The sequence below is a fragment of the Oncorhynchus keta genome, chromosome 9 (assembly GCF_023373465.1).
Source record: "Oncorhynchus keta strain PuntledgeMale-10-30-2019 chromosome 9, Oket_V2, whole genome shotgun sequence".
In the NCBI taxonomy this organism is placed as follows: Eukaryota; Metazoa; Chordata; class Actinopteri; order Salmoniformes; family Salmonidae; genus Oncorhynchus; species Oncorhynchus keta.
The window spans coordinates 11,642,252-11,664,618 of NC_068429.1; the positions used below are offsets into that span (position 1 = coordinate 11,642,252).

Consider the following 22,367-nt stretch of genomic DNA (forward strand, 5'->3'; position numbering starts at 1 on the left):
TTTTGTAATGTCCAATATGAGATGTAGGGATTATAGATCAGGGGATGTTCATTCAACAAACAAATGTATTACAAATAAAACAAATCACATTTACATAAGTATTCAGACCCTTTACTCATTACTTTGTTTAAGCACCTTTGGCAGCGATTACAGCCTTGAATCGTCTTGGGTATGACGCTACATGCTTGCCACGCCTGTATTTGGGGAGTGTCTCCCGCTCCTCTATGCAGATCCTCTCAAGCTCTGTCAGGTTGGATGGTGAGCGTTGCTGCACAGCTATTTTCAGGTCTCTCCGGATATGTTAGATCGGGTTCAAGTCTGGGCTCTGGCTGGGTAACTCAAGGACATTCAGAATTCCTGTGTTGTCTTGGCTCTGTGCTTCGGATCGGTGTCCTGTTGGACGGTGAACCTCAATCCCAGCCTGAGGTCCTGAACGCTCTGGAGAAGGTTTTCATCAAGGATCTGTCTGTACTTTTCTCCATTCATCTTTCCTTCCATCCTGACACCCCTACACCATGATTCTGCCACCACCATGCTTCACCGTAGGGATGGTACCAGGTTTCCAGACGTGACGCTTGGCATTCAGGCCAAAGAGTTCGATCTTGGTTTCATCAGACCAGAGAATCTTGTTTCTCATGGTCTGATAGTTCATTAGGTGCCTTTTTGCAAACTGCAAGCAGGTTGTCATGTGCCTTTTTACTGAGCAGTGGCTTCTGTCTGGCCACTCTACTATACAGGCCTGATTTGGTAGAGTGCTGCAGAGATGGGAAAACCTTCCAGAAGGACAACCATCTCCACAGAGGAACTCTGAGCTCTGTCAGAGTGACCATCTGTTTCTTGACCAAGGCTCTTCTCCCCCCAATTGCTCAGTTTGGCCCGGCGGCCACCTCTGGGAAGAGTCTTGGTGGTTCCAAACTTCCATTTAAGAATGAAGGTGGCCACTGTTCTTGGGGACTGTCAATGCTGCCGACATTCTTTGGTACCCTTCGCCAGATCTGTGGCTCGACACAATCCTGTCTCTGAGCTCTACGGACAATTCCTTCAAACTCATGGCTTGGTTCTTGCTCTGTCGTGCACTGTCAACTATGCGACCTTATATAGACAGGTGTGTGCCTTTCTAAATCATGTCCAATCAATTAAATTTACCACAGGTGGACTCCAAGTTGTAGAAACACCTCAAATATGATCAGTTGAACCCGGATGCACCTGAGCTCAATTTCGAGTCGAATAGCAACGGGTCTGAATACTTATGTTAAGGTATTTCTGTAAAAGAAAATATATAAATTAGCAAAAATGTCAAACCTGTTTTCACATTGTCGTTATGGGGTATTGTGTGTAGATTGAGGGGGAAACCATATTTAATCAGTTTCAGAAGGCTGTAATGTAACATTTTTAGAAAGTCCAGGGGTCTGAATACTTTCCGAATGAATAGGCAAGTATCTTAGCCCATTGCCTAATGGCAGAATTATCGATTTCATAAAAAATATTCATCCTTTTCTATGGCCTCTGCTATGGTAATATTCTGCAGTTGCTTGACTGGTTCCCAAAGTGACATCAGTCCATTGTTTCAGAATACCAAAAATCCCAAAAGTTCAAAAGTACTTTTGTAACTATTTAGTTTTAAAATTCATATTTTTGGGGGGTCAAATGTTTACTGACAAACAGTACAATGGAGCCTGCTGATGCGTTTCCTTATCCATGATACCTTGTTTCATATACACCCTTTAAATATGAGTACTGGATTAATGGGTGTGACAAACCAATATTTACACTGAAACAAAAGAAATATAAGCAGCATTATCTTGACATTTTGCACTTCTCCTTTAAACCCAGATGCTAGTTTGGTTTGAATACACCCGTGAGATAATATGAAGTGGAGGTCCCGGAGTTTTCTGTTTGTGATCAGAAAAAAAACTGTTCTACATTTTTACACCACAAAATAATCAAAAGCGGTGTGCAGTGCACTAATGGAAGTATCTGTTTAAATCATAGTTATGTTATTTTACCATTGTAGTTCTGTCAAAATAGGAATCTTACAGTATCGTTAGTAGTTTTGACTAACTACATTTTAACAATGTGGGAAGGATCTAGCTCAGCCATGATAAATGTGATTGGTTGAATATTATTTTCTAGCTGTTTTTTGTTCTAATCTTCAGGTAGTTCACTTGCTGTAATTACAACCTTGGAAAAGGGTTTAGGTTACATGGAAGATTAAATTACTATTCATTCTGGAGATTTCTTGGCCTATAAACTAAGCCTACTGGGAAAGGGGGATACCTAGTCAGTTGTCCAACTGAAATGTGTCTTCCACATTTAACACAACCCCTCTGAATCAGAGAGGTGCGGGGGGCTGCTGCCTTAATAGACATCCACGTCTTCGACGCCTGGGGAACAATGGGATAACTGCCTTGCTCAGGGGCAGAATGACATGCAACCTTCCGGTTACTGGCCCACTGCACCTTATTGTCTAGGTCCTGAAGTTTTCTGCCATTTGTCACTAAAGGTTGACCCATCAGATAAACAGTAAACACATTTGACTTAGCTATGGTTAGCGATTTGATTAATGAGAAAGTTAACCTGAGTTGTGAGGATTACAAGCATAGCCGTTGTATGTAAATCAAGATGCCTCCTATTGCATTTACCCGTTGGCACTTGGTGCATAGCAAAACAGCTTATGTAAGCAGAGGTAGCATTCCCTTAAGCTTGGCCAACACAGGCTCCAGCATGACTCCTACAGTATGACTTGCATGGATGGACTGGTGGATGACATTTAGAAGGGAGAGCCGAATGTTGGCTTCTTGGTGTTTGAGTCTTTAGGAAGATGAGTACAGAAACTGGAGACATTTGGTGGTGTACAATCCTAACATGTAGACAGCTTCATCTTAATCTCAGACACCCAGAACTAACATCTTGCAGAATTGTCAGATTCTCGATTATGTTCTGGGGGAGATATGAGTAAATATACTAAGAAGCATTGTTCCCTCAATTTGTTTTGCCACTGAGCAACATTTTAACATGGAAATAGCTGTTCTATCATTCAGCCTACAGTAGCATCCTATATTGTGGTGTAAAATGTAGGCCTACATTCCATGAGACTTTTAGAAAACAAACACACAGGGATTGACATGAATCTGTTTATCTACATGTCCTTCAGACAAGGTGACTGAAAATGTTGTTTGATGCAAGAAACCACTTTACAAAATAAGATGCTTTGTTATTCCCACAGCATTATTACAGAGAATCAGACTCATTATGCTGCTCTCTGCCTATTGGCTAATTAGATTATTCAAGCCTGCCTCAAATTTTTTAATTTTTATTTTACCTTTATTTTACTAGGCAAGTCAGTTAAGAACAAATTCTTATTTTCAATGACGGCCTAGGAACAGTGGGTTAACTGCCTGTTCAGGGGCAGAACGACAGATTGTACCTTGTCAGCTCGGGGATTCGAACTTGCAACCTTTCAGTTACTAGTCCAACGCTCTACCCACTAGGCTACCCTGCCACCTCTACACTCTAACCACTAGGCTACCCTGCCGCCTCTACACTCTAACCACTAGGCTACCCTGCCGCCTCTACACTCTAACCACTAGGCTACCCTGCCGCCTCTACACTCTAACCACTAGGCTACCCTGCCGCCTCTACACTCTAACCACTAGGCTAGCCTGCCGCCTCTACACTCTAACCACTAGGCTAGCCTGCCGCCTCTACACTCTAACCACTAGGCTAGCCTGCCGCCTCTACACTCTAACCACTAGGCTACCCTGCCGCCTCTACACTCTAACCACTAGGCTACCCTGCCGCCTCTACACTCTAACCACTAGGCTACCCTCACGCCTCTACACTCTAACCACTAGGCTACCCTGCCGCCTCTACACTCTAACCACTAGGCTAGCCTGCCGCCTCTACACTCTAACCACTAGGCTAGCCTGCCGCCTCTACACTCTAACCACTAGGCTAGCCTGCCGCCTCTACACTCTAACCACTAGGCTACCCTGCCGCCTCTACACTCTAACCACTAGGCTACCCTCACGCCTCTACACTCTAACCACTAGGCTACCCTGCCGCCTCTACACTCTAACCACTAGGCTAGCCTGCCGCCTCTACACTCTAACCACTAGGCTAGCCTGCCGCCTCTACACTCTAACCACTAGGCTAGCCTGCCGCCTCTACACTCTAACCACTAGGCTAGCCTGCCGCCTCTACACTCTAACCACTAGGCTAGCCTGCCGCCTCTACACTCTAACCACTAGGCTAGCCTGCCGCCTCTACACTCTAACCACTAGGCTAGCCTGCCGCCTCTACACTCTAACCACTAGGCTAGCCTGCCGCCTCTACACTCTAACCACTAGGCTAGCCTGCCGCCTCTACACTCTAACCACTAGGCTACCCTGCCGCCTCTACACTCTAACCACTAGGCTACCCTCACGCCTCTACACTCTAACCACTAGGCTACCCTGCCGCCCCAAAATACAACACTGCCCCTTTGAAGACATACAAAAGTTCTTTACCAGTTTAGTGCAAGTCTATGGCCCAAAGGTCGCCTCCCCTACTAAAATTTGAATGATGCGAGCACTTGCAAAATCATGAATTCATTGTGCTGATGGAGTTGAGTAAATGTTAATTGAGGAGTCTTGTCAGGGGTTTAAGGACGATTAGTCTTGGCCGGCAGCTGAAACCTCAATTTAGGGCAGTAGAATGATGTTGAATTGAATGACAGCCACCAAACCACTACATTTAGTCTGACTCAAGAGTTTTTATTTACTAAATCTGTCGTTGATCTTATGGTCATGCAAGAAATCAGAACAAGATGGCGAGGGGAAACTGACACTTTGTCTCTAAATGTGTACAACCAGCTGTTTTCTTAGCTGGTCATTATAACTGTTTTATGTTTGTTTTAGTTCATTGCTCAAAGAAACCTGGGTGCTCTACCAACTGGATGAATGTCACAAATCCACTAAAGTTTCAAGACCTTTTCGCCCTAAACAACTGTTTTCCATTTGTGTGGCTGTTTTTGAAGGGACCAAATTGTATAGTCTCTTGTCAACATTGTATGTTGATGTTGTATGAGTGAGTGTCGGTCAGTTGAATTCTACAAATCCTGTAGTGTCTCTTCTACTCTGCTCAGCAAATGGGTCAGGGTTGAGTGTATTTTCGTTTATGGTTGTTTTGCCTAAGGGAGCTCTACCACTTTGGAAATGCTTAGTACTGGATGGAAGTGTCCATAATATCCCTGAATTTGTTCTCACTAGATGGAGTTGATTCCTGGAGTGTTACATACATACTTTCTCCCTAGATTAGTACACTGTTGTGTGAAAATACAATGTATACTGCACTCTCAGACAGGTAGAGCAGGTTGGCCAGATGCAAAAACTATTGAATGGTGTTCTGGACTGTTTTCAATGTTAAGCGTTATATAGCGTAATATTAGATTCCCAGTAGCAGTGTCTGTGAGAATCGATCTCTAAATATCCAAATGCAATTTGGTCCACACACTGTTGACGTGTCCTCTGTCACCGCCTGAAAGTCATTGGAACAGTAGTTCTGCAGTCTTCTCTGGTCCAGGAATAAGCTGACACCAATGGCTTGTATTAGAAAGCATGACGTGCTGTTTGGTCGTGAGTTAACCTTCAATCTGCCTTCGCTTTTTGGCCAAAGGCTCCATGTGATCGTCAAACAAGAGGATACACATGGAAATATGGGAGCTGTCTCTTGTAATATTAAACAGCGTCTATGTAGCTGTATCGCGTATCCCTCTTATAGCCTAGATGTACTCCTGTTACGAAGTCTAATTTTCCTCCGGGTACTTGTGAGGTATGGCTCGTCAATGCAATTTGCTTGGTTGTTCATGTAATGACTTTCGTCAGTAGCTGGGTTAGAAGTGAAAATCCTTCATACCTGGCTAGTTGCCTTGAATATGAAACTGATCATTTCATGGACTTTTTCATAGTTATGATTCATCACTAACATGCTGTAAAAGTTGAATGTTGATCTGAGACTCAGTGATGTCATTCCTTCAGTTCGTCCCAAGGTTATAATGACCTTGTAAGCCAGGATTGTCTGCAGCACATCCATCCGTTACATAGTCGACCGCCTTATTCGGACGGGATGAGCACAAATCACCGCATTTTGTCTTTTTAATCATGTCCTAATCTGCCATGTCCGTACTTTTGATTTGACAGGAAGGTTATTATCTCAGCACTAATAACCTGCTGTTTCTCAGGAAAGGTCCTCTGATAAAACGTATCCTGTGGAATTGATACATCACCAAAAACGTCAGTTTAATGAAATGATCTGCATACAGTTCATGGTTGATATTGATTCTTGTTGAGTTTTCCGAACTGAAAGCCAGTAATAGGCTATCCCTAGCAAAGTTGAAATATCTTCACACCTAGAACAGCCTCCAGGCTACTGTCATACCGGTCCATTTTCAATGAGAAAAATCTATTGAATTACAGGGGGCTGTTTGGTAAACTAATCCGGTCCGACTCGACCACTGGAAACAGGCATGCTGGGGTAATAAATACATAGCCAACCTTCTATAATGTACTAGAACTAGTCCTGTGTGAATAGGGCTTTTGTTTAGATTTGTTCAACGCCTTCTCTGTTTTACTGGTATTCTTTTATTCACACTGTAAAAAATGGTTTAGTAGATGATCTAAATCCAGACATGTCATTTAGAAAGAATGCTTAATGGTTAACTCATTTGTATTGAACAGAGAGCCCCGAGTCAACTGCTGTTCAAAATCTAGTAATACATTTAAAAAACAAGTTGTTCAATATTGCACTATACAGTTTGAATGCTTATAACGGGGCTTATTTCTTCATTTTTATCAGTGCCTTTTCCTTTTGATGGTTACTAAGCACTACCATGTGTGAGCTGAGAACCCTTGATGAGGTGAGGTACATTTTGTCATGGCTGGGTGAAAACAACTGAAGTGCAAAGTGGCAAGTTTTCTAATTATCTGGATTTACTCTTAGCATTTCAATATCACATCAACCAGAATAGGCATTTATGAGTTAGCCTACATCCTAATATTTAACCTGGCTTCTTCTCTTACTTTTAAGAACAAGCAGAACATATGGCCCCCTGTTCAATCCAACACAGATGAAGGAATGTGTTTACTCTATTGGAGGTGTTAACCATGTTTTAAACCGATACATCCCGCAATCTGCTCCTCTCGCAAATATTGGATATTGAGGGAAACCACATCTGTGAACCCTCGGTGCTGATTTTTCTCTATCTGTGATTTATGAAATTGGGGCCTTAGATTCATTCTGTAGATCCCTAGATTTCCTCTGTAATAACTAGATGGCACACACCAGTCCATGGCCTGCTGTTGTGAATGTGTGTTTGCTCTAGAAAGGTAGGGTATTATGATGTCCGACTCCTCTATGTGAAGCCCTATATCCTCTGCATTAGCAGGGAGTCCAGATAGGTCCTGCTGACAGCACAGGATGTTATTGAATTTTGCCTTGGTCGGTCACTCCAGTGCCTTAATAAACCCTGTCTAGTGGATGTGACCACAGCGTTGGTCATCATTGTCTTGTTATTGGGTGCTGAGATGGTGCTACGCCACTTCTTATAACTAGTTAACTATCTAAGCTGTATCAAATAAGTGATATCCAGCTCGGGGCTCCAGCTATGCATTTGGTTTGCTAACTAGCTATCTAAGCGGCTTGATGGAAAGATCAAGCTTGTTGGTTCCAGCAGAGATAATCAATCCCCACCTGGATCAAGATCCCTGCTGCCTAAATTTGTTTTGTGCCTTGAAAAATAAAATGACATGTTTTTGGAAAGAAAATGGGGCCCCTTGTGTGCACTGCCGGTAATACCATATACCCCGGTATGGTACAGGAACGGTATAAAAATCTGGATACTGGCCAACCCTTTCTAAAAAGGTTTTGTTGTGGCCCTGAGCACACAATGAGATCAAATATCAGGGGGGATTAGAGGGGCAGGTTTTTGGGCCAACGTTTTATGACCCTGGACAATGTTTTCACAGGAGCGCATCACTAAGCTTACATGCTTACCAATGTTCAGATGCTGACCTTCAGAACAGAGGAGCCGCTCAAATGTCCCTTTATGTAATCAGACACTCATCGACATCCACAAAAGCTGCGATGACAGATTGGGATCATCAGCACCTTAAACGAGTACAATTCCAGGGTTTATACACGGAACAAAAATATAAACGCAACATGTAAAGTGTTGGTCCCATGTTTCATGAGCTGAAATAAAAGATCCCAGAAATGTTCCATTATATATACACGAAAGCTGATTTCTCTCAAATTTAGTTCATCCCTGTTAGTGAGCATTTTATCCTTTTGTCAAGGTAATCCATCCACTGTTAGTGAGCATTTTATCCTTTTGTCAAGGTAATCCATTAACTTGGCAGGTGTGACATATCAAGAAGCTGATTTAAATAGCATGATCATTACACAGGTGCCCCCTGTGCTGAGGACAATAAAAGACCTTGCTTCCATTCAACCACAAGCATTAGTGAGGTCGGGCACTGATTTTAAGCCCGGCTCACAGTCAGCATTCCAGTTCATCCCAAAGATGTTCGATGGGGTTGCGGTCAGTGCTCTGTGTAGGCCAGTCAAGTTCTTCCACACAGATCTCAACAAACATTTCTGTATGGATCTTGCTTTGTGTACGCGGGCATTGTCATGCTGAAACAGTAAAGGGCCTTCCCCAAACTGTTGCCACAAAGTTGGAAGCACAGAATTGTCTAGAATGTCATTGTATGCTGTAGTGTTCAGATTTCCCTTCGCTGGAACTAAGGGGCCTAGCCCGAACCATGAAAAACCAAACTTTACAGTTGGCACTATGCTTTGGGGAAGGCAGCCTTCTCCTGGTATCTGTCAAACCCAATTTCATCCGGCGGACCGCTAAATGGTGAAGCGTGACTCATCACTCCAGAGAACGCGTTCCCATTGCTTCAGAACCTAATAGTGGCAAGCTTTACCCCACTCCAGCCGACGCTTGGCGTTACGCATGGTGTTCTTCGGCTTGTGTGCGGCTGCTCGGCCATGGAAACCCATTTTATGAAGCTTCTGATGAACATTTAATGTGCTGACGTTGTTCCAGGGAAAGTAACAGCACTTACAGTTGACCTGGGGCATCTCTAGCAGAGCAAACATTTGACGAGCTGATTTGTTGAAAGGTGGGATCCTTTGACGGTGTCAAGTTGAAAGTCACAGCTCTTCAGGAAGGCTATACTACTGACAATATTTGTTTATGGCGATTGCATGGCTGTGTGCAATTTTTATACACCTGTCAGGAACCGGAGTGGCTGAAAGAGGTGAATCCACATACTTTTTGTATAAATAGCGTATCATATTTTTTTAAATCTTTATTTTAACTAGGCAAGTCTGTTAAGAACAAATTCTTATTTTCAATGACGGCCTAGTAAAAGTGGGTTAACTGCCTGTTCAGGGGCAGAACGACAGATTTGTACCTTGTCAGCTCGGGGATTTGAACTTGCAACCTTTCGGTTACTAGTCCAACGCTCTAATCACTAGGCTACCCTGCCGCCCCTTGTCATGGGGAAATATGCATTTAAATCTGCGCAAATGTCTTCCCACCCAATGGCAAAATGTGTAGAATTGCAGAATATTTGCTGTAAAACTGAAAATTAAATGGTTCTGTAAACCATTTTAATCATCAATACTTTCTCTGCTACGTATGAAATTGTTTTTAACCCCCCTGTCTGGACCTCACTAAAATTCACCCTGACTACGGCCCTGATAATCATCTATTGTTACTGTAGCATTTCAAACTTTGTATGCAGTTATAATAGCTGTATACAATGGTTTTGACCTACACTTAGTTGAAATGTTGTCTTTATTGCATTGAAGGAAGCTGTAGCGACATGGCCATTGATGGCACATCGGATCATAAACATTACTATAGTGTTGAGGGCAGAGCCACCTATCTAATATCTCCTGACACAGTAGCTCTCCCAAGAATCGTGTGAGGATCACTTTCGACATCTATCTACTTTTACAGCAACGTAGATAGGCATCCCCCTGTGACTCCTTTTTAGATGAAGTGCATGCAGGTTTAATGACTGGGGCGTGGCTGTCGTTGACATGATCTCAGGATGAAAAGATTGAACAAGCCATCACACTCTCAATCGTCTTTAGGTCTGTGAAAAGCGCTGAGATTTAAATCCACAAACCCAGTTTAGATTGTTAGCTTACTGCTCCCGCATAACATGGTTCCTCTGTGTTCTGCTAGATATTTACTTCATTTGTTTTAATCTAAGTTGTTTTGGAATGTCATTCTTGGACACTACATTTCTGGTCTTGGGTTGAGTTTGGCTTAATTGCAATTATAATACTGTTTTGGGTTTATGTAGGCTATTTTTAATTTGTTTTTAGAATGCAAACATTATTTAGCTGTAAAATAATCAAATGGACTGTGGTGGCCAGTGAACCACTACTGAAATACTGATTATCGAGTTAAACTGACAAACTGGGACCATAGTTGATATCGCTCACTGGCAGTGCTCCTGTGACAAGCTCCAATTTTGGGTTCGACTTGGCTCTCAGATCTTAATCTGTGTCAAAACGACTTAGATCAACTGCGCAAGCCGCACCAGAGACGCTGCTCCTCCTTTAGGGCAGAACTCTATCTCCGTCCTCCTGCTAAGACGAGACCCAGTCAGTGACTCATGACTGTGCACTTTCCTGAGAAGTTGAAAATGCCTTGAATTAATGGTTATTACTGAATTTATTGAATTTACTGTACAATAAAACGATTATGGAATACTTTTGTTTTCTCCCCACGTGTCATTGAAGCATTACTAGTAATGCTCAGCTTCTGTAGAAGCAAAGGAAGCCTCTGTTTTTAACATTGTCGTTATCTCCACATGGGTCATATTACCCAGAACACGGAGAGAGAGACACGGAGAGAGAGACACGGAGAGAGAGACACGGAGAGAGAGAGACACGGAGAGAGAGAGACACGGAGAGAGAGAGACACGGAGAGAGAGAGACACGGAGAGAGAGAGACACGGAGAGAGAGAGACACGGAGAGAGAGAGACACGGGAGAGAGAGACACGGAGAGAGAGAGACACGGAGAGAGAGAGACACGGAGAGAGAGAGACACGGAGAGAGAGAGACACGGAGAGAGAGAGACACGGAGAGAGAGACACGGAGAGAGAGACACGGAGAGAGAGACACGGAGAGAGAGAGACACGGAGAGAGAGAGACACGGAGAGAGAGACACGGAGAGAGAGAGACACGGAGAGAGAGAGACACGGAGAGAGACAGAGACACGAGACACGGAGAGAGAGACACGGAGAGAGAGAGACACGGAGAGAGAGACACGGAGAGAGAGAGACACGGAGAGAGAGAGACACGGAGAGAGAGAGACACGGAGAGAGAGACACGGAGAGAGAGACACGGAGAGAGAGACACGGAGAGAGAGACACGGAGAGAGAGAGACACGGAGAGAGAGAGACACGGAGAGAGAGAGACACGGAGAGAGAGAGACACGGAGAGAGAGAGACACGGAGAGAGAGAGACACGGAGAGAGAGAGACACGGAGAGAGAGAGACACGGAGAGAGAGAGACACGGAGAGAGAGAGACACGGAGAGAGAGAGACACGGAGAGAGAGAGACACGGAGAGAGAGACACGGAGAGAGAGACACGGAGAGAGAGCGCGCTGTGGCTGTACTCTCCTTTCTGATCCATTCTCAGCCTACGCAATCATTTACACATCTCCCAGTAAATGCTATTCATAGCAGCATGGTTTTTCAGAGATTTGTAGGACATTGACATCTTTTCATACATCTTGCGGAATGCTGACTGGTGTATATAGTTTGTCATAGGTTTATTTTATCCATTTATTTCAGAAAATGGGAACGATAGTGTTAGGACAATTTTACAGAATAACAAAATGACTTCCTGTTGACGTCCATGTACAGTAGAAAACGTCTTCTGCTAATTTACTCTAAACCTACAGTACTTGCATGTCCAATTTTAACAGTGACACTGTAAAGCAATTTAGTAGTCACTTGTATAATAAACAGATCGCTTTATCTTATCTGATTAAATTGCTAATGCTGAACAGCTTGTTGGCATGTAAGCCACCCAGATCCACAGTGAATGAATGAGTCCAGTCTGTTGAAGATGTGATTACTGATAGAAGGGTAACATGATCAAGTCACATAATGGGACTATAACCCCAAACACTGAAGCTTAAATCGGGGCCCAGCAGAGCATGCTGGTGGTTGACGCTGTTGATTTAAGTAGTTCTCATGCTGTGATTTTTAAATTGAAATGTTATCTGAAAAAAAGTGAATTCCATTTAGGGATAGTGAAAAACATGCTCGGGTAGTTTTCTGCAACCATTTGCATATTTTCTGCCGTACAGTATTTATTACGGGTAATAAACTGTATCGCCACCGAGGGTTATAATAGTCGGGAGCAGTGCTGCAAATCATCCTTATAAAGCTGGTCCTTATCAATCATCTCCGCTTGCTTTATTACTTTAACCTCAGACACCACAATGGCGAGCTATGAAATGGGAGAGGTGACACTGAGATGAGTAGGAAAGTGCAGAAAAATCCTTTGTACGGTTATAGTCATCATTTATTCATAGTTCATCAACTGTATTAACGTCAAGACAATGAGCTCCATATGCTCAGCCTCACAGAACCCGCTTCACAACAGAAAGCCCCACAAAACTCCCTCCACAACAGAAAGACCCCTTTCACAACACCTCACAAACCCCCTTCACAACAGAAAGCCCCACAAAAAAACCTTCACAACACAACAGAAAGCCTCACAAACCCCCTCACAACACAACAGAATGCCTCACAAACCCCCCTTGACAACACAACAGAAAGCCTCACAAACCCCCCTCACAACACAACAGAATGCCTCACAAACCCCCTTGACAACACAACAGAAAGCCTCACAAACCCCCCTTGACAACACAACAGAAAGCATCACAAAACCCCCTTCACAACACAACAGAAAGCATCACAAAACCCCCTTCACAACACAACAGAATGCCTCACAAAACCCCTTTCACAACACAACAGAAAGCATCACAAAACCCCCTTCACAACACAACAGAAAGCATCACAAAACCCCCTTCACAACACAACAGAATGCCTCACAAAACCCCTTTCACAACACAACAGAAAGCATCACAAAACCCCCTTCACAACACAACAGAAAGCATCACAAAACCCCCTTCACAACACAACAGAAAGCCTCCCACATGTAGCTGGCGGGGCATCAGAGTAGCGTGAGCAATGCGCTCCAAGAAAAACAACTGAAGGTGTGCCTTTCCAAACACTGGGCCGCGAGCCAAATGCACACACTCTGGCTGAATAGATGGAAGCCCTGTAAACAGTCTGTTTTGCTGCTGTATTCCTGTTTCAAAACGCGTTAACACAAATGTCAATTGTTATGGCAAGTCTCAAACAGTTAATTGAAAAAGATAAACAATACAAAACACCCATTAGGAAAATGTATTGATTAGAGGTCGTTGCCATTTCTCAACCTCTTTCCACTTATCTCCGGTTACATCTCATACAGCATTATCCACTATTATGCTCTGTCCTCATCTAGTCATTAAACCTTTTGATTTGATGGAATCATTACTTAACAAAACTATTAAAACGGCATGGTAATTGTCAAAGTAAAAGCATGCCTGAATGATGCTGGGGGGTGTGGCTATGAGGGGTGTGTGGCTATGAGGGGTGTGTGGCTATGAGGGGTGTGTGGCTATGAGGGGTGTGTGGCTATGAGGGGTGTGTGGCTATGAGGGGTGTGTGGCTATGAGCCGGTGACATTACCAGCTTTAATGATCTGCTGTAGATTTCCACTGAAGGATCTTGGTTAGTACATGAACGGAAGAAATATTGGATGAAAAAGAAAATCAAAATGTAACTTTTTTTGAATGAACTTCCCCTTTTAAAGGCCATTTTAAACTAATGAGTAGTGTAGTTATATCAGTTGGAAACAGTGTTGACTTAATAATAGCTACTCTGACTATCCTTTTGTGTTTTACAGTCTCATGAGACTAATTTGCTGTGTCCCAATGTTGTAGGGTAATTCATTTAGCCTTGTTGGCCTGTCACACCCACTCTTTCTCTGGTGGATATATATGTGTGGTCTTGGTATGTTATGGAAGTGAGGCGGTACATATGGAAGACTCAACAGTTGGTCATACTGACAGCCTGCCTGGTCATATGGCCAGAGAACGGCTACAATCTCATATCTTGCTGCGTTTTGTAAACGCAGATCTCAAATGAATTCATTTTCATTTCTGCTCGGCTTCGGACTAATTTTGGGGTTCAGTTGCACATCTACACTCGGATGAGAGATCTTTCCTCTCGTATTTATGAATGTGGGAATTTCATGTCTGAACAACCATTCTTTCAGCAGACAGCGCACTGAATGTTTAGCTACTTCTCTCCAGAAATTTTCTGTGTAATTTTTTTCTGGTAAAATGCAAGATTGACTTCAGCCAAAACAGTAGGAGATGTAGCTGGTTACATGTTTTTTCTATAATTAACATTAGAAGGTATGATGCCCATGCATTGTTTTTGCAAAAAAAAGACATAGCTTTTTCATTGTAAGCTAATTTATGTGTGTGGCTGCTAACCACATAGTGTTGCACTTCTGTTGTACTCTGCCGAAGGTTTTTGAACTAATGTATTTTCTGTGAATGAAAACTACAGTTGCATTTTCCTGGTCACGTTAATGAAGCCAAACACGTGAATTACGCAGGTTTCAATTACATTTTTTATGATTTCTGAAATGTAATGCAGCCCCTAGATTGTACCACATTTTGACAATCCCAGTTTGATAAAACCAGAGAGGAGAGGTGAAGCGAGAGGTTTCACTCTCAACATAATCTCTGCTTCCCGTCTTAGACTCCCATTGTTAGGGTGGAGACATGAGCATCTCCTCATATACAGATCTCTAAGAAAACACAAAGTACAACACAGTGGGAAAGAGGCTGAGCAGCACTGGGGAGAAATGGGAGCAGCCTAAGTGCTGCAGGAGACGCCAGGAGACGCCAGGAGACATGGTTCAGCAACATTCTCCCCTGCATACTGTCAAGTAACAGATGGCCAAGATGATTACATCAGGCCACTGCTTCAGTGATCACGTGGAGCCATGTTGATGACGACAGGCCACTGCTTCAGTGATCACATGGAGCCATGTTGATGACGACAGGCCACTGCTTCAGTGATCACGTGGAGCCATGTTGATGACGACAGGCCACTGCTTCAGTGATCACGTGGAGCCATGTTGATGACGACAGGCCACTGCTTCAGTGATCACATGGAGACATGTTGATGACGACAGGCCACTGCTTCAGTGATCACGTGGAGCCATGTTGATGACGACAGGCCACTGCTTCAGTGATCACATGGAGACATGTTGATGACGACAGGCCACTGCTTCAGTGATCACATGGAGACATGTTGATGACGACAGGCCACTGCTTCAGTGATCACGTGGAGCCATGTTGATGACGACAGGCCACTGCTTCAGTGATCACATGGAGACATGTTGATGACGACAGGCCACTGCTTCAGTGATCACGTGAAGCCATGTTGATGACGACAGGCCACTGCTTCAGTGATCACATGGAGACATGTTGATGACGACAGGCCACTGCTTCAGTGATCACGTGGAGCCATGTTGATGACGACAGGCCACTGCTTCAGTGATCACATGGAGACATGTTGATGACGACAGGCCACTGCTTCAGTGATCACGTGGAGCCATGTTGATGACGACAGGCCACTGCTTCAGTGATCACGTGGAGCCATGTTGATGACGACAGGCCACTGCTTCAGTGATCACATGGAGCCATGTTGATGACGACAGGCCACTGCTTCAGTGATCACGTGAAGCCATGTTGATGACGACAGGCCACTGCTTCAGTGATCACGTGGAGCCATGTTGATGACGACAGGCCACTGCTTCAGTGATCACATGGAGACATGTTGATGACGACAGGCCACTGCTTCAGTGATCACGTGGAGCCATGTTGATGACGACAGGCCACTGCTTCAGTGATCACATGGAGACATGTTGATGACGACAGGCCACTGCTTCAGTGATCACGTGGAGCCATGTTGATGACGACAGGCCACTGCTTCAGTGATCACATGGAGACATGTTGATGACGACAGGCCACTGCTTCAGTGATCACGTGAAGCCATGTTGATGACGACAGGCCACTGCTTCAGTGATCACATGGAGACATGTTGATGACGACAGGCCACTGCTTCAGTGATCACGTGGAGCCATGTTGATGACGACAGGCCACTGCTTCAGTGATCACGTGAAGCCATGTTGATGACGACAGGCCACTGCTTCAGTGATCACGTGGAGCCATGTTGATGACGACAGGCCACTGCTTCAGTGATCACGTGAAGCCATGTTGATGACGACAGGCCACTGCTTCAGTGATCACGTGAAGCCATGTTGATGACGACAGGCCACTGCTTCAGTGATCACGTGGAGCCATGTTGATGACGACAGGCCACTGCTTCAGTGATCACGTGGAGACATGTTGATGACGACAGGCCACTGCTTCAGTGATCACGTGGAGCCATGTTGATGACGACAGGCCACTGCTTCAGTGATCACGTGGAGCCATGTTGATGACGACAGGCCACTGCTTCAGTGATCACGTGGAGCCATGTTGATGACGACAGGCCACTGCTTCAGTGATCACGTGGAGCCATGTTGATGACGACAGGCCACTGCTTCAGTGATCACGTGGAGCCATGTTGATGACGACAGGCCACTGCTTCAGTGATCACGTGGAGCCATGTTGATGACGACAGGCCACTGCTTCAGTGATCACATGAAGCCAGTTACGGAATTGGCCAAGAGTTAATTATCTAACCAATGAGCCCATTCCCAGCGGTGAACATTTTACTGGCATTTTTATTTTAGTCCAACACATTTCCACAGAACATGGCACATACCCAAAATGGTCATTTATCTCTGGTGTGAGATGGTCCCACATGAAATGTTTTTGACATTTTCACCGACACACTCAATCCAATGCCAATGCAACTACATTACACCTCCTGAATTTTGTTAAATCAGTGCTTTTGGGTCCATAGTTGTGCAAGATTAAGTTGGTGGCAAGTCTAAGAGCTGTCATGTTTATTCATAGAAGAACACATGTTCACTGTCCAGAACATTAAGATTCTCATTTGGAAACCTTAACAGCTCACTGAAATGGCAATTTGATCAAACCTGTTTTAAACTCCAGTATGTCTTGTTTGTGTTTTATACTCATCCCTCTGAATTGTTTTCGGTTCATTTGAGTGACTGTGTTGCGGGGAGGGGGGGCTGTGCTATATTGGGCATGAAGGACATTGTGGTTCATAGTGTGAATTTATTTAGCCTGCCCCTCATTTACATCTTGGCTTGTTGGAATAATTGGAACCAGCTGTGTAATCCCAAGCATTAATCATTTATTTGCATTTAATCGCACTTTGAATTCGGTAATAGTTCTGGATTATTAATTTTGCTCGAATTACACATTGAATTCATCAGAAGTGGTGTGAAAACAGTGCTGTTTGCTCATTGGGCTAATCAGTCCATTTAGGCATCAGGTGTCTACCACAAGCCAGTGACAAAGCCAGAGCTTTCTGCTCAGTGTTGTTTTAACGTGGCAGGTTTGGTGACCTGTGGTAAATTTTATTTCAACTATATACACTTGCCTTAGTTTTGTAAAGGGAGGTTTTGTCCTCTTCTTCCCTCTGTCCCTCCCTCTTCCTCTCTGTGTGTAACACACAGATGCTGACGCCAGAATCTCACTGAAACTGTCGCTCTGAATCCGAGCACTAGTGGAGCGATGCTGGAGAAAGCAGCACTGCTGGTGCTTTGAGAGAGCGTGGACGTGTTCTATGATCATTCCTGCTCCGTCTCTCTCTCTTGTTGCCTCGGCTTCAGTGAAACACTCTACTCCCCGCTACCCGCTACAGGGGCTGGAACAGCGCAGGTCTCTGGGACAGCTGTGCGTGTAGGAGCTTCTCCAGGTCTCTATTGCTACTGCTTGGTCTCGTGTCTGTTTTGGGAGCTGCCTTTTTTTGATTTTTCGGAAATGATCGGAGTAAACAGTGTCCAGGGGACAGGCAGCCATCGGCGGCCCGGCAGTAGCTCGGTCAAATATGGCAGGGAGGAGTCGATGCGTCGGGCCCCGCAGCACCGCTCCAAGTCACTCAAAACGTCCCACTCCACCGAATTTGCATCTGAAAAACATAAGAAGGACAAACTAGAGAAGGACAAACAGAAGGTAAAAAGCATTGCACTGCTTGATTGTAAAATCCAGTTTGGGAGATTACGTTTTGGGAGATTCAATTAGGATGAGACTGAGAACAAGCGTTATTGATTCTGAAGTCAAAGGCACATTTTTTTTCTCGCACGGCATTTACAACTGACTGGAATAGTTTGACTGTATCCAGGCAGCTGGTTTTGAGTTGCATGGTTTGTGCATTGGCGCTTTTCTCCTTAACTCGACATATGTTTAAATCAATAGTCTTTTTTTGTATTACTGTGGGTCAGGACAGAGCTTTCCAGTAAGTAACCACTTGTTAGACCAGGGACTCTGTCTAGACATGTTAGTGTTGAGTCTGCAGTGTTAGTGGTCTTAGGGGACATGCCAGGGATCAAATGGCTACATTTCCCTCCTGGTTAAATGCTCCTTTTTGTATTTCCACTAAATATTATTTGACCGATTGGGCGCGGCATGGTGCTTTTCAAAGAGATGGATGCTTTATACCTCCCTTTTCTCTTCTCCTGCTCTGTTACTGACGGAAGCAAGCGGCCGTGTTGTTGGCCCACTGCGAGTCCAGTGCTTTTGTTTTCTTATACCCTGATTAACATAACGTTGTCACCTGTCCCTCAGCTGTCAATGCCAATAGATCTTCTCTGTAATGCACTGGATATCAATACCAGCCACCCTGAATGAACACTCTGCTAGTTGTGCATGTAAACATGTAGACTACCACTATATGGTCACTTTATTTAGCTGTGTGTGTGTGTGTGTGTGTGTGTGTGTGTGTGTGTGTGTGTGTGTGTGTGTGTGTGCGCAAAAGGCTTTAGATGTGATGGAAGCTGTCAAGATGTCGATACATGGTTTTGAACCATGCACAAGCTCAAACATTTTTTTTCCTTAAATAATGTATACTAATAGATTTGATTTTCTTCACAGGCCTTGCACAACTCAATCAAAAACGACAAGCTGGAATGGGCCATGTAAGTAAGATTCTATTTTGAACTCTAAACATAAGCATTCGTGGGCCAATATAGGGAGAGCATGTCGACACTGTATATTAATAAAATGTTTATATAGCTCGATCTAGCTAGATGTGGCATCTTCCACATCTTACTACTGTACCTACTCGAACGAACGAGGTGACGTCTCAGCATTTACACTGCCCCAGTGTACCATTCAAAAGGGCAACATAGCAACATGATCCCATTTAATAAACTCTGTTTCAGATGGCCCAAATGAATTACATTGGTCACACATTATTTGTGTTGCAGGCCTCGTGAAAATGAATTGGAACCAATGGGCGCCACAATCAATTATCTAGTTGGTGGCAGATGAATTGTGCAAATGTACTCCACTGAAAATATAAACTAGTTAAACGATGCATAGAAATACCGTGTCAATTATGTGTTGCGTATATTGAATTCTCCAGGGAGCGAGTTACCGACAACGGAGTGTTCAGTCGATAAGGAATCATGTTTTTATTTTTATTGTCTGTAGACATTTAAGACGTTTACAACAATGTGCATCAAGTTATACTGGATGACATTGAATTTATAATTTGGGACTCATCTAAAATGACTCTTAGCATTTTGTAAAAATGATTTTCATAAGACTAAAGGGGCCCGTAGGATTATGTTCAAACAAAGCTGTGAATATGTAAATGTATGTGTTTGTATATCATCCCATGCTAAATTATAGGACAGGTGACAGCTGAGCAGTGTACCGTAATTAGCATTAGAAAAACATGACAATCTGTCTCCCTGATAAAAGTAATAAGGAATGAAGCTGGCCTATTGTGCCATTGGCAATCTACAAAGTCCTCTCAATGAGCTACAACAGGTCAGTGGTGATCTGTAAGTCCTCTCAATGAGTTACAACAGCTCAGTGGTGATCTGAAAGTCCTCTCAATGAGTTACAACAGCTCAGTGGTGATCTGAAAGTCCTCTCAATGAGCTACAACAGGTCAGTGGTGATCTGAAAGTCCTCTCAATGAGCTACAACAGGCCAGTGGTGATCTGAAAGTCCTCTCAATGAGTTACAACAGGTCAGTGGTGATCTGAAAGTCCTCTCAATGAGCTACAACAGGTCAGTGGTGATCTGAAAGTCCTCAATGAGTTACAACAGGTCAGTCAGTGGTGATCTGAAAGTCCTCAATGAGTTACAACAGGTCAGTGGTGATCTGAAAGTCCTCTCAATGAGCTACAACAGGTCAGTGGTGATCTGAAAGTCCTCAATGAGTTACAACAGGTCAGTGGTGATCTGAAAGTCCTCTCAATGAGCTACAACAGGTCAGTGGTGATCTGAAAGTCCTCTCAATGAGCTACAACAGGTCAGTGGTGATCTGAAAGTCCTCTCAATGAGCTACAACAGGTCAGTGGTGATCTGAAAGTCCTCTCAATGAGCTACAACAGGTCAGTGGTGATCTGAAAGTCCTCTCAATGAGCTACAACAGGCTCAGTGGTGATCTGAAAGTCCTCTCAATGAGCTACAACAGGTCAGTGGTGATCTGAAAGTCCAATGAGTTACAACAGGTCAGTGGTCAATGAGTTACAACAGGTCAGTGGTGATCTGAAAGTCCTCGATGAGTTACAACAGGTCAGTGGTGATCTGAAAGTCCTCTCAATGAGCTACAACAGGTCAGTGGTGATCTGAAAGTCCTCGATGAGTTACAACAGGTCAGTGGTGATCTGAAAGTCCTCGATGAGTTACAACAGGTCAGTGGTGATCTGAAACATGAGTTACAACAGGTCAGTGGTGATCTGAAAGTCCTCTCAATGAGCTACAACAGGCCAGTGGTGAAATCTTTAAGGAATACCTAGGATAAAGTCCCCCTTAAAAGATTTAGATGCACTAAAGGTTCAGTGATGTGAATGCTGATTTGTAAGTCCTCTCATAAGAGCGTCTGCTGAATGACTTAAGGTAAATGTAATCTGAAAGTCCTTCGTCACTGTTTGGGACCAGGGTTGTTAGCATTTAGTTAAAATACGCGCTTCTCACACAATGTTTCAAACCTCCGTGACCCTGCTGCTTTAATCAATCTCTAAGAAGGTTTGCAGACAAATACTGCACTGTATTAACTCAGAGCCAGACATGGACTGATTCAAAGCAAATGTCTTAATTAATTCTAGATATTTCTAAAATAGAATATTAATTTTGACCAAGCGGATTGAAAGCGAGTATACATGGAAGGTGTATCACAATTGCTAAATTTAAACAGAATTCAATACACCTTGTCATTTTTGGATATCCGTTTGACATGACTGCGTTATGGTAGCTAGGAAAAGAGTGTAGTAGCGTTTGCTTACTTACTGTAAACTACCTTAGCTAGCTAATGATCTTGGCTAACTGGGTTGAGACAATTAACTTATGTACTGCTCTTTGCAAGCAAACAAAGGCTGTCTGCAGTTTTGTTTACATTCTTGCAGTTTGTCATCTCCATTTTCCAAGAATATTAGCCTTCAATGTTATTTGAGGTGAAAGATCATTTTTGACATTAAGGGGCCTGAGCCGGAAGATTTTAAATGCCACAGTAGTAAGGGATGTTTAACTTGTCATTGAAAACGTAGCATAGACCGACCCAAAGGATACATTAACATGAAATGGATTACACTTGGTACATAAATGGTTATTGTAGCACTGGTTGAAGTTGAATGTGTTGTGTGATGGAGGAGCCTTCACTGTCCCCTCGCCAAAAATGGCTGCCATGAACGGAAAATACTCCTCTGTTGTCATAGTGACAGTTTTTCTGTTGCGTCACATTAATGTACATGCAAAGGCATATAGACAAATTAGGATATTCAGCATGTTGCACCAGGGGAATCCTGTTATTGGACTAAAAAGCATGCTCAATGGAGAAACTGATTTAAAAGTGCTTAATCAAGGTCAGGGAACCGTCCCTGTCAGTGCATGACCAGTGTAACTAAGCAAGTAGTACATTTTACAAATCCATGTATGAAAGAAGATTGCTTGCGCCAAAATAATTTTATTAGGAAATCTTGTAGAAAATGTCTCTTCAATCAAATCAGACCGTCCTGCAGCTACTAAGACCATGGGGACCTTTAGTTCAATGACTTTATCCT

The 22,367-nt window shown here is 43.6% G+C and overlaps 1 protein-coding gene and 1 long non-coding RNA gene across 33 annotated transcripts in view; both read left to right on the plus strand.

Moving 5' to 3' along the window:
- Positions 1–22,367, plus strand: part of psd3l (pleckstrin and Sec7 domain containing 3, like) — a 148,837-nt gene that overhangs the window by 92,401 nt on the left and 34,069 nt on the right. For all 32 annotated transcript variants that reach the window (XM_052525159.1, XM_052525198.1, XM_052525187.1 and 29 more), the window contains exon 10: positions 19,225–19,268. In XM_052525159.1, coding sequence (XP_052381119.1) covers positions 19,225–19,268 — 44 coding nt within the window. The remainder of the gene's footprint in view (positions 1–19,224; positions 19,269–22,367) is intronic.
- On the plus strand, positions 20,218–21,063 carry LOC127931733 (uncharacterized). The gene is made up of 3 exons (XR_008142770.1): positions 20,218–20,373; positions 20,536–20,699; positions 20,884–21,063. It is a non-coding gene; the product is annotated as an uncharacterized LOC127931733 (long non-coding RNA).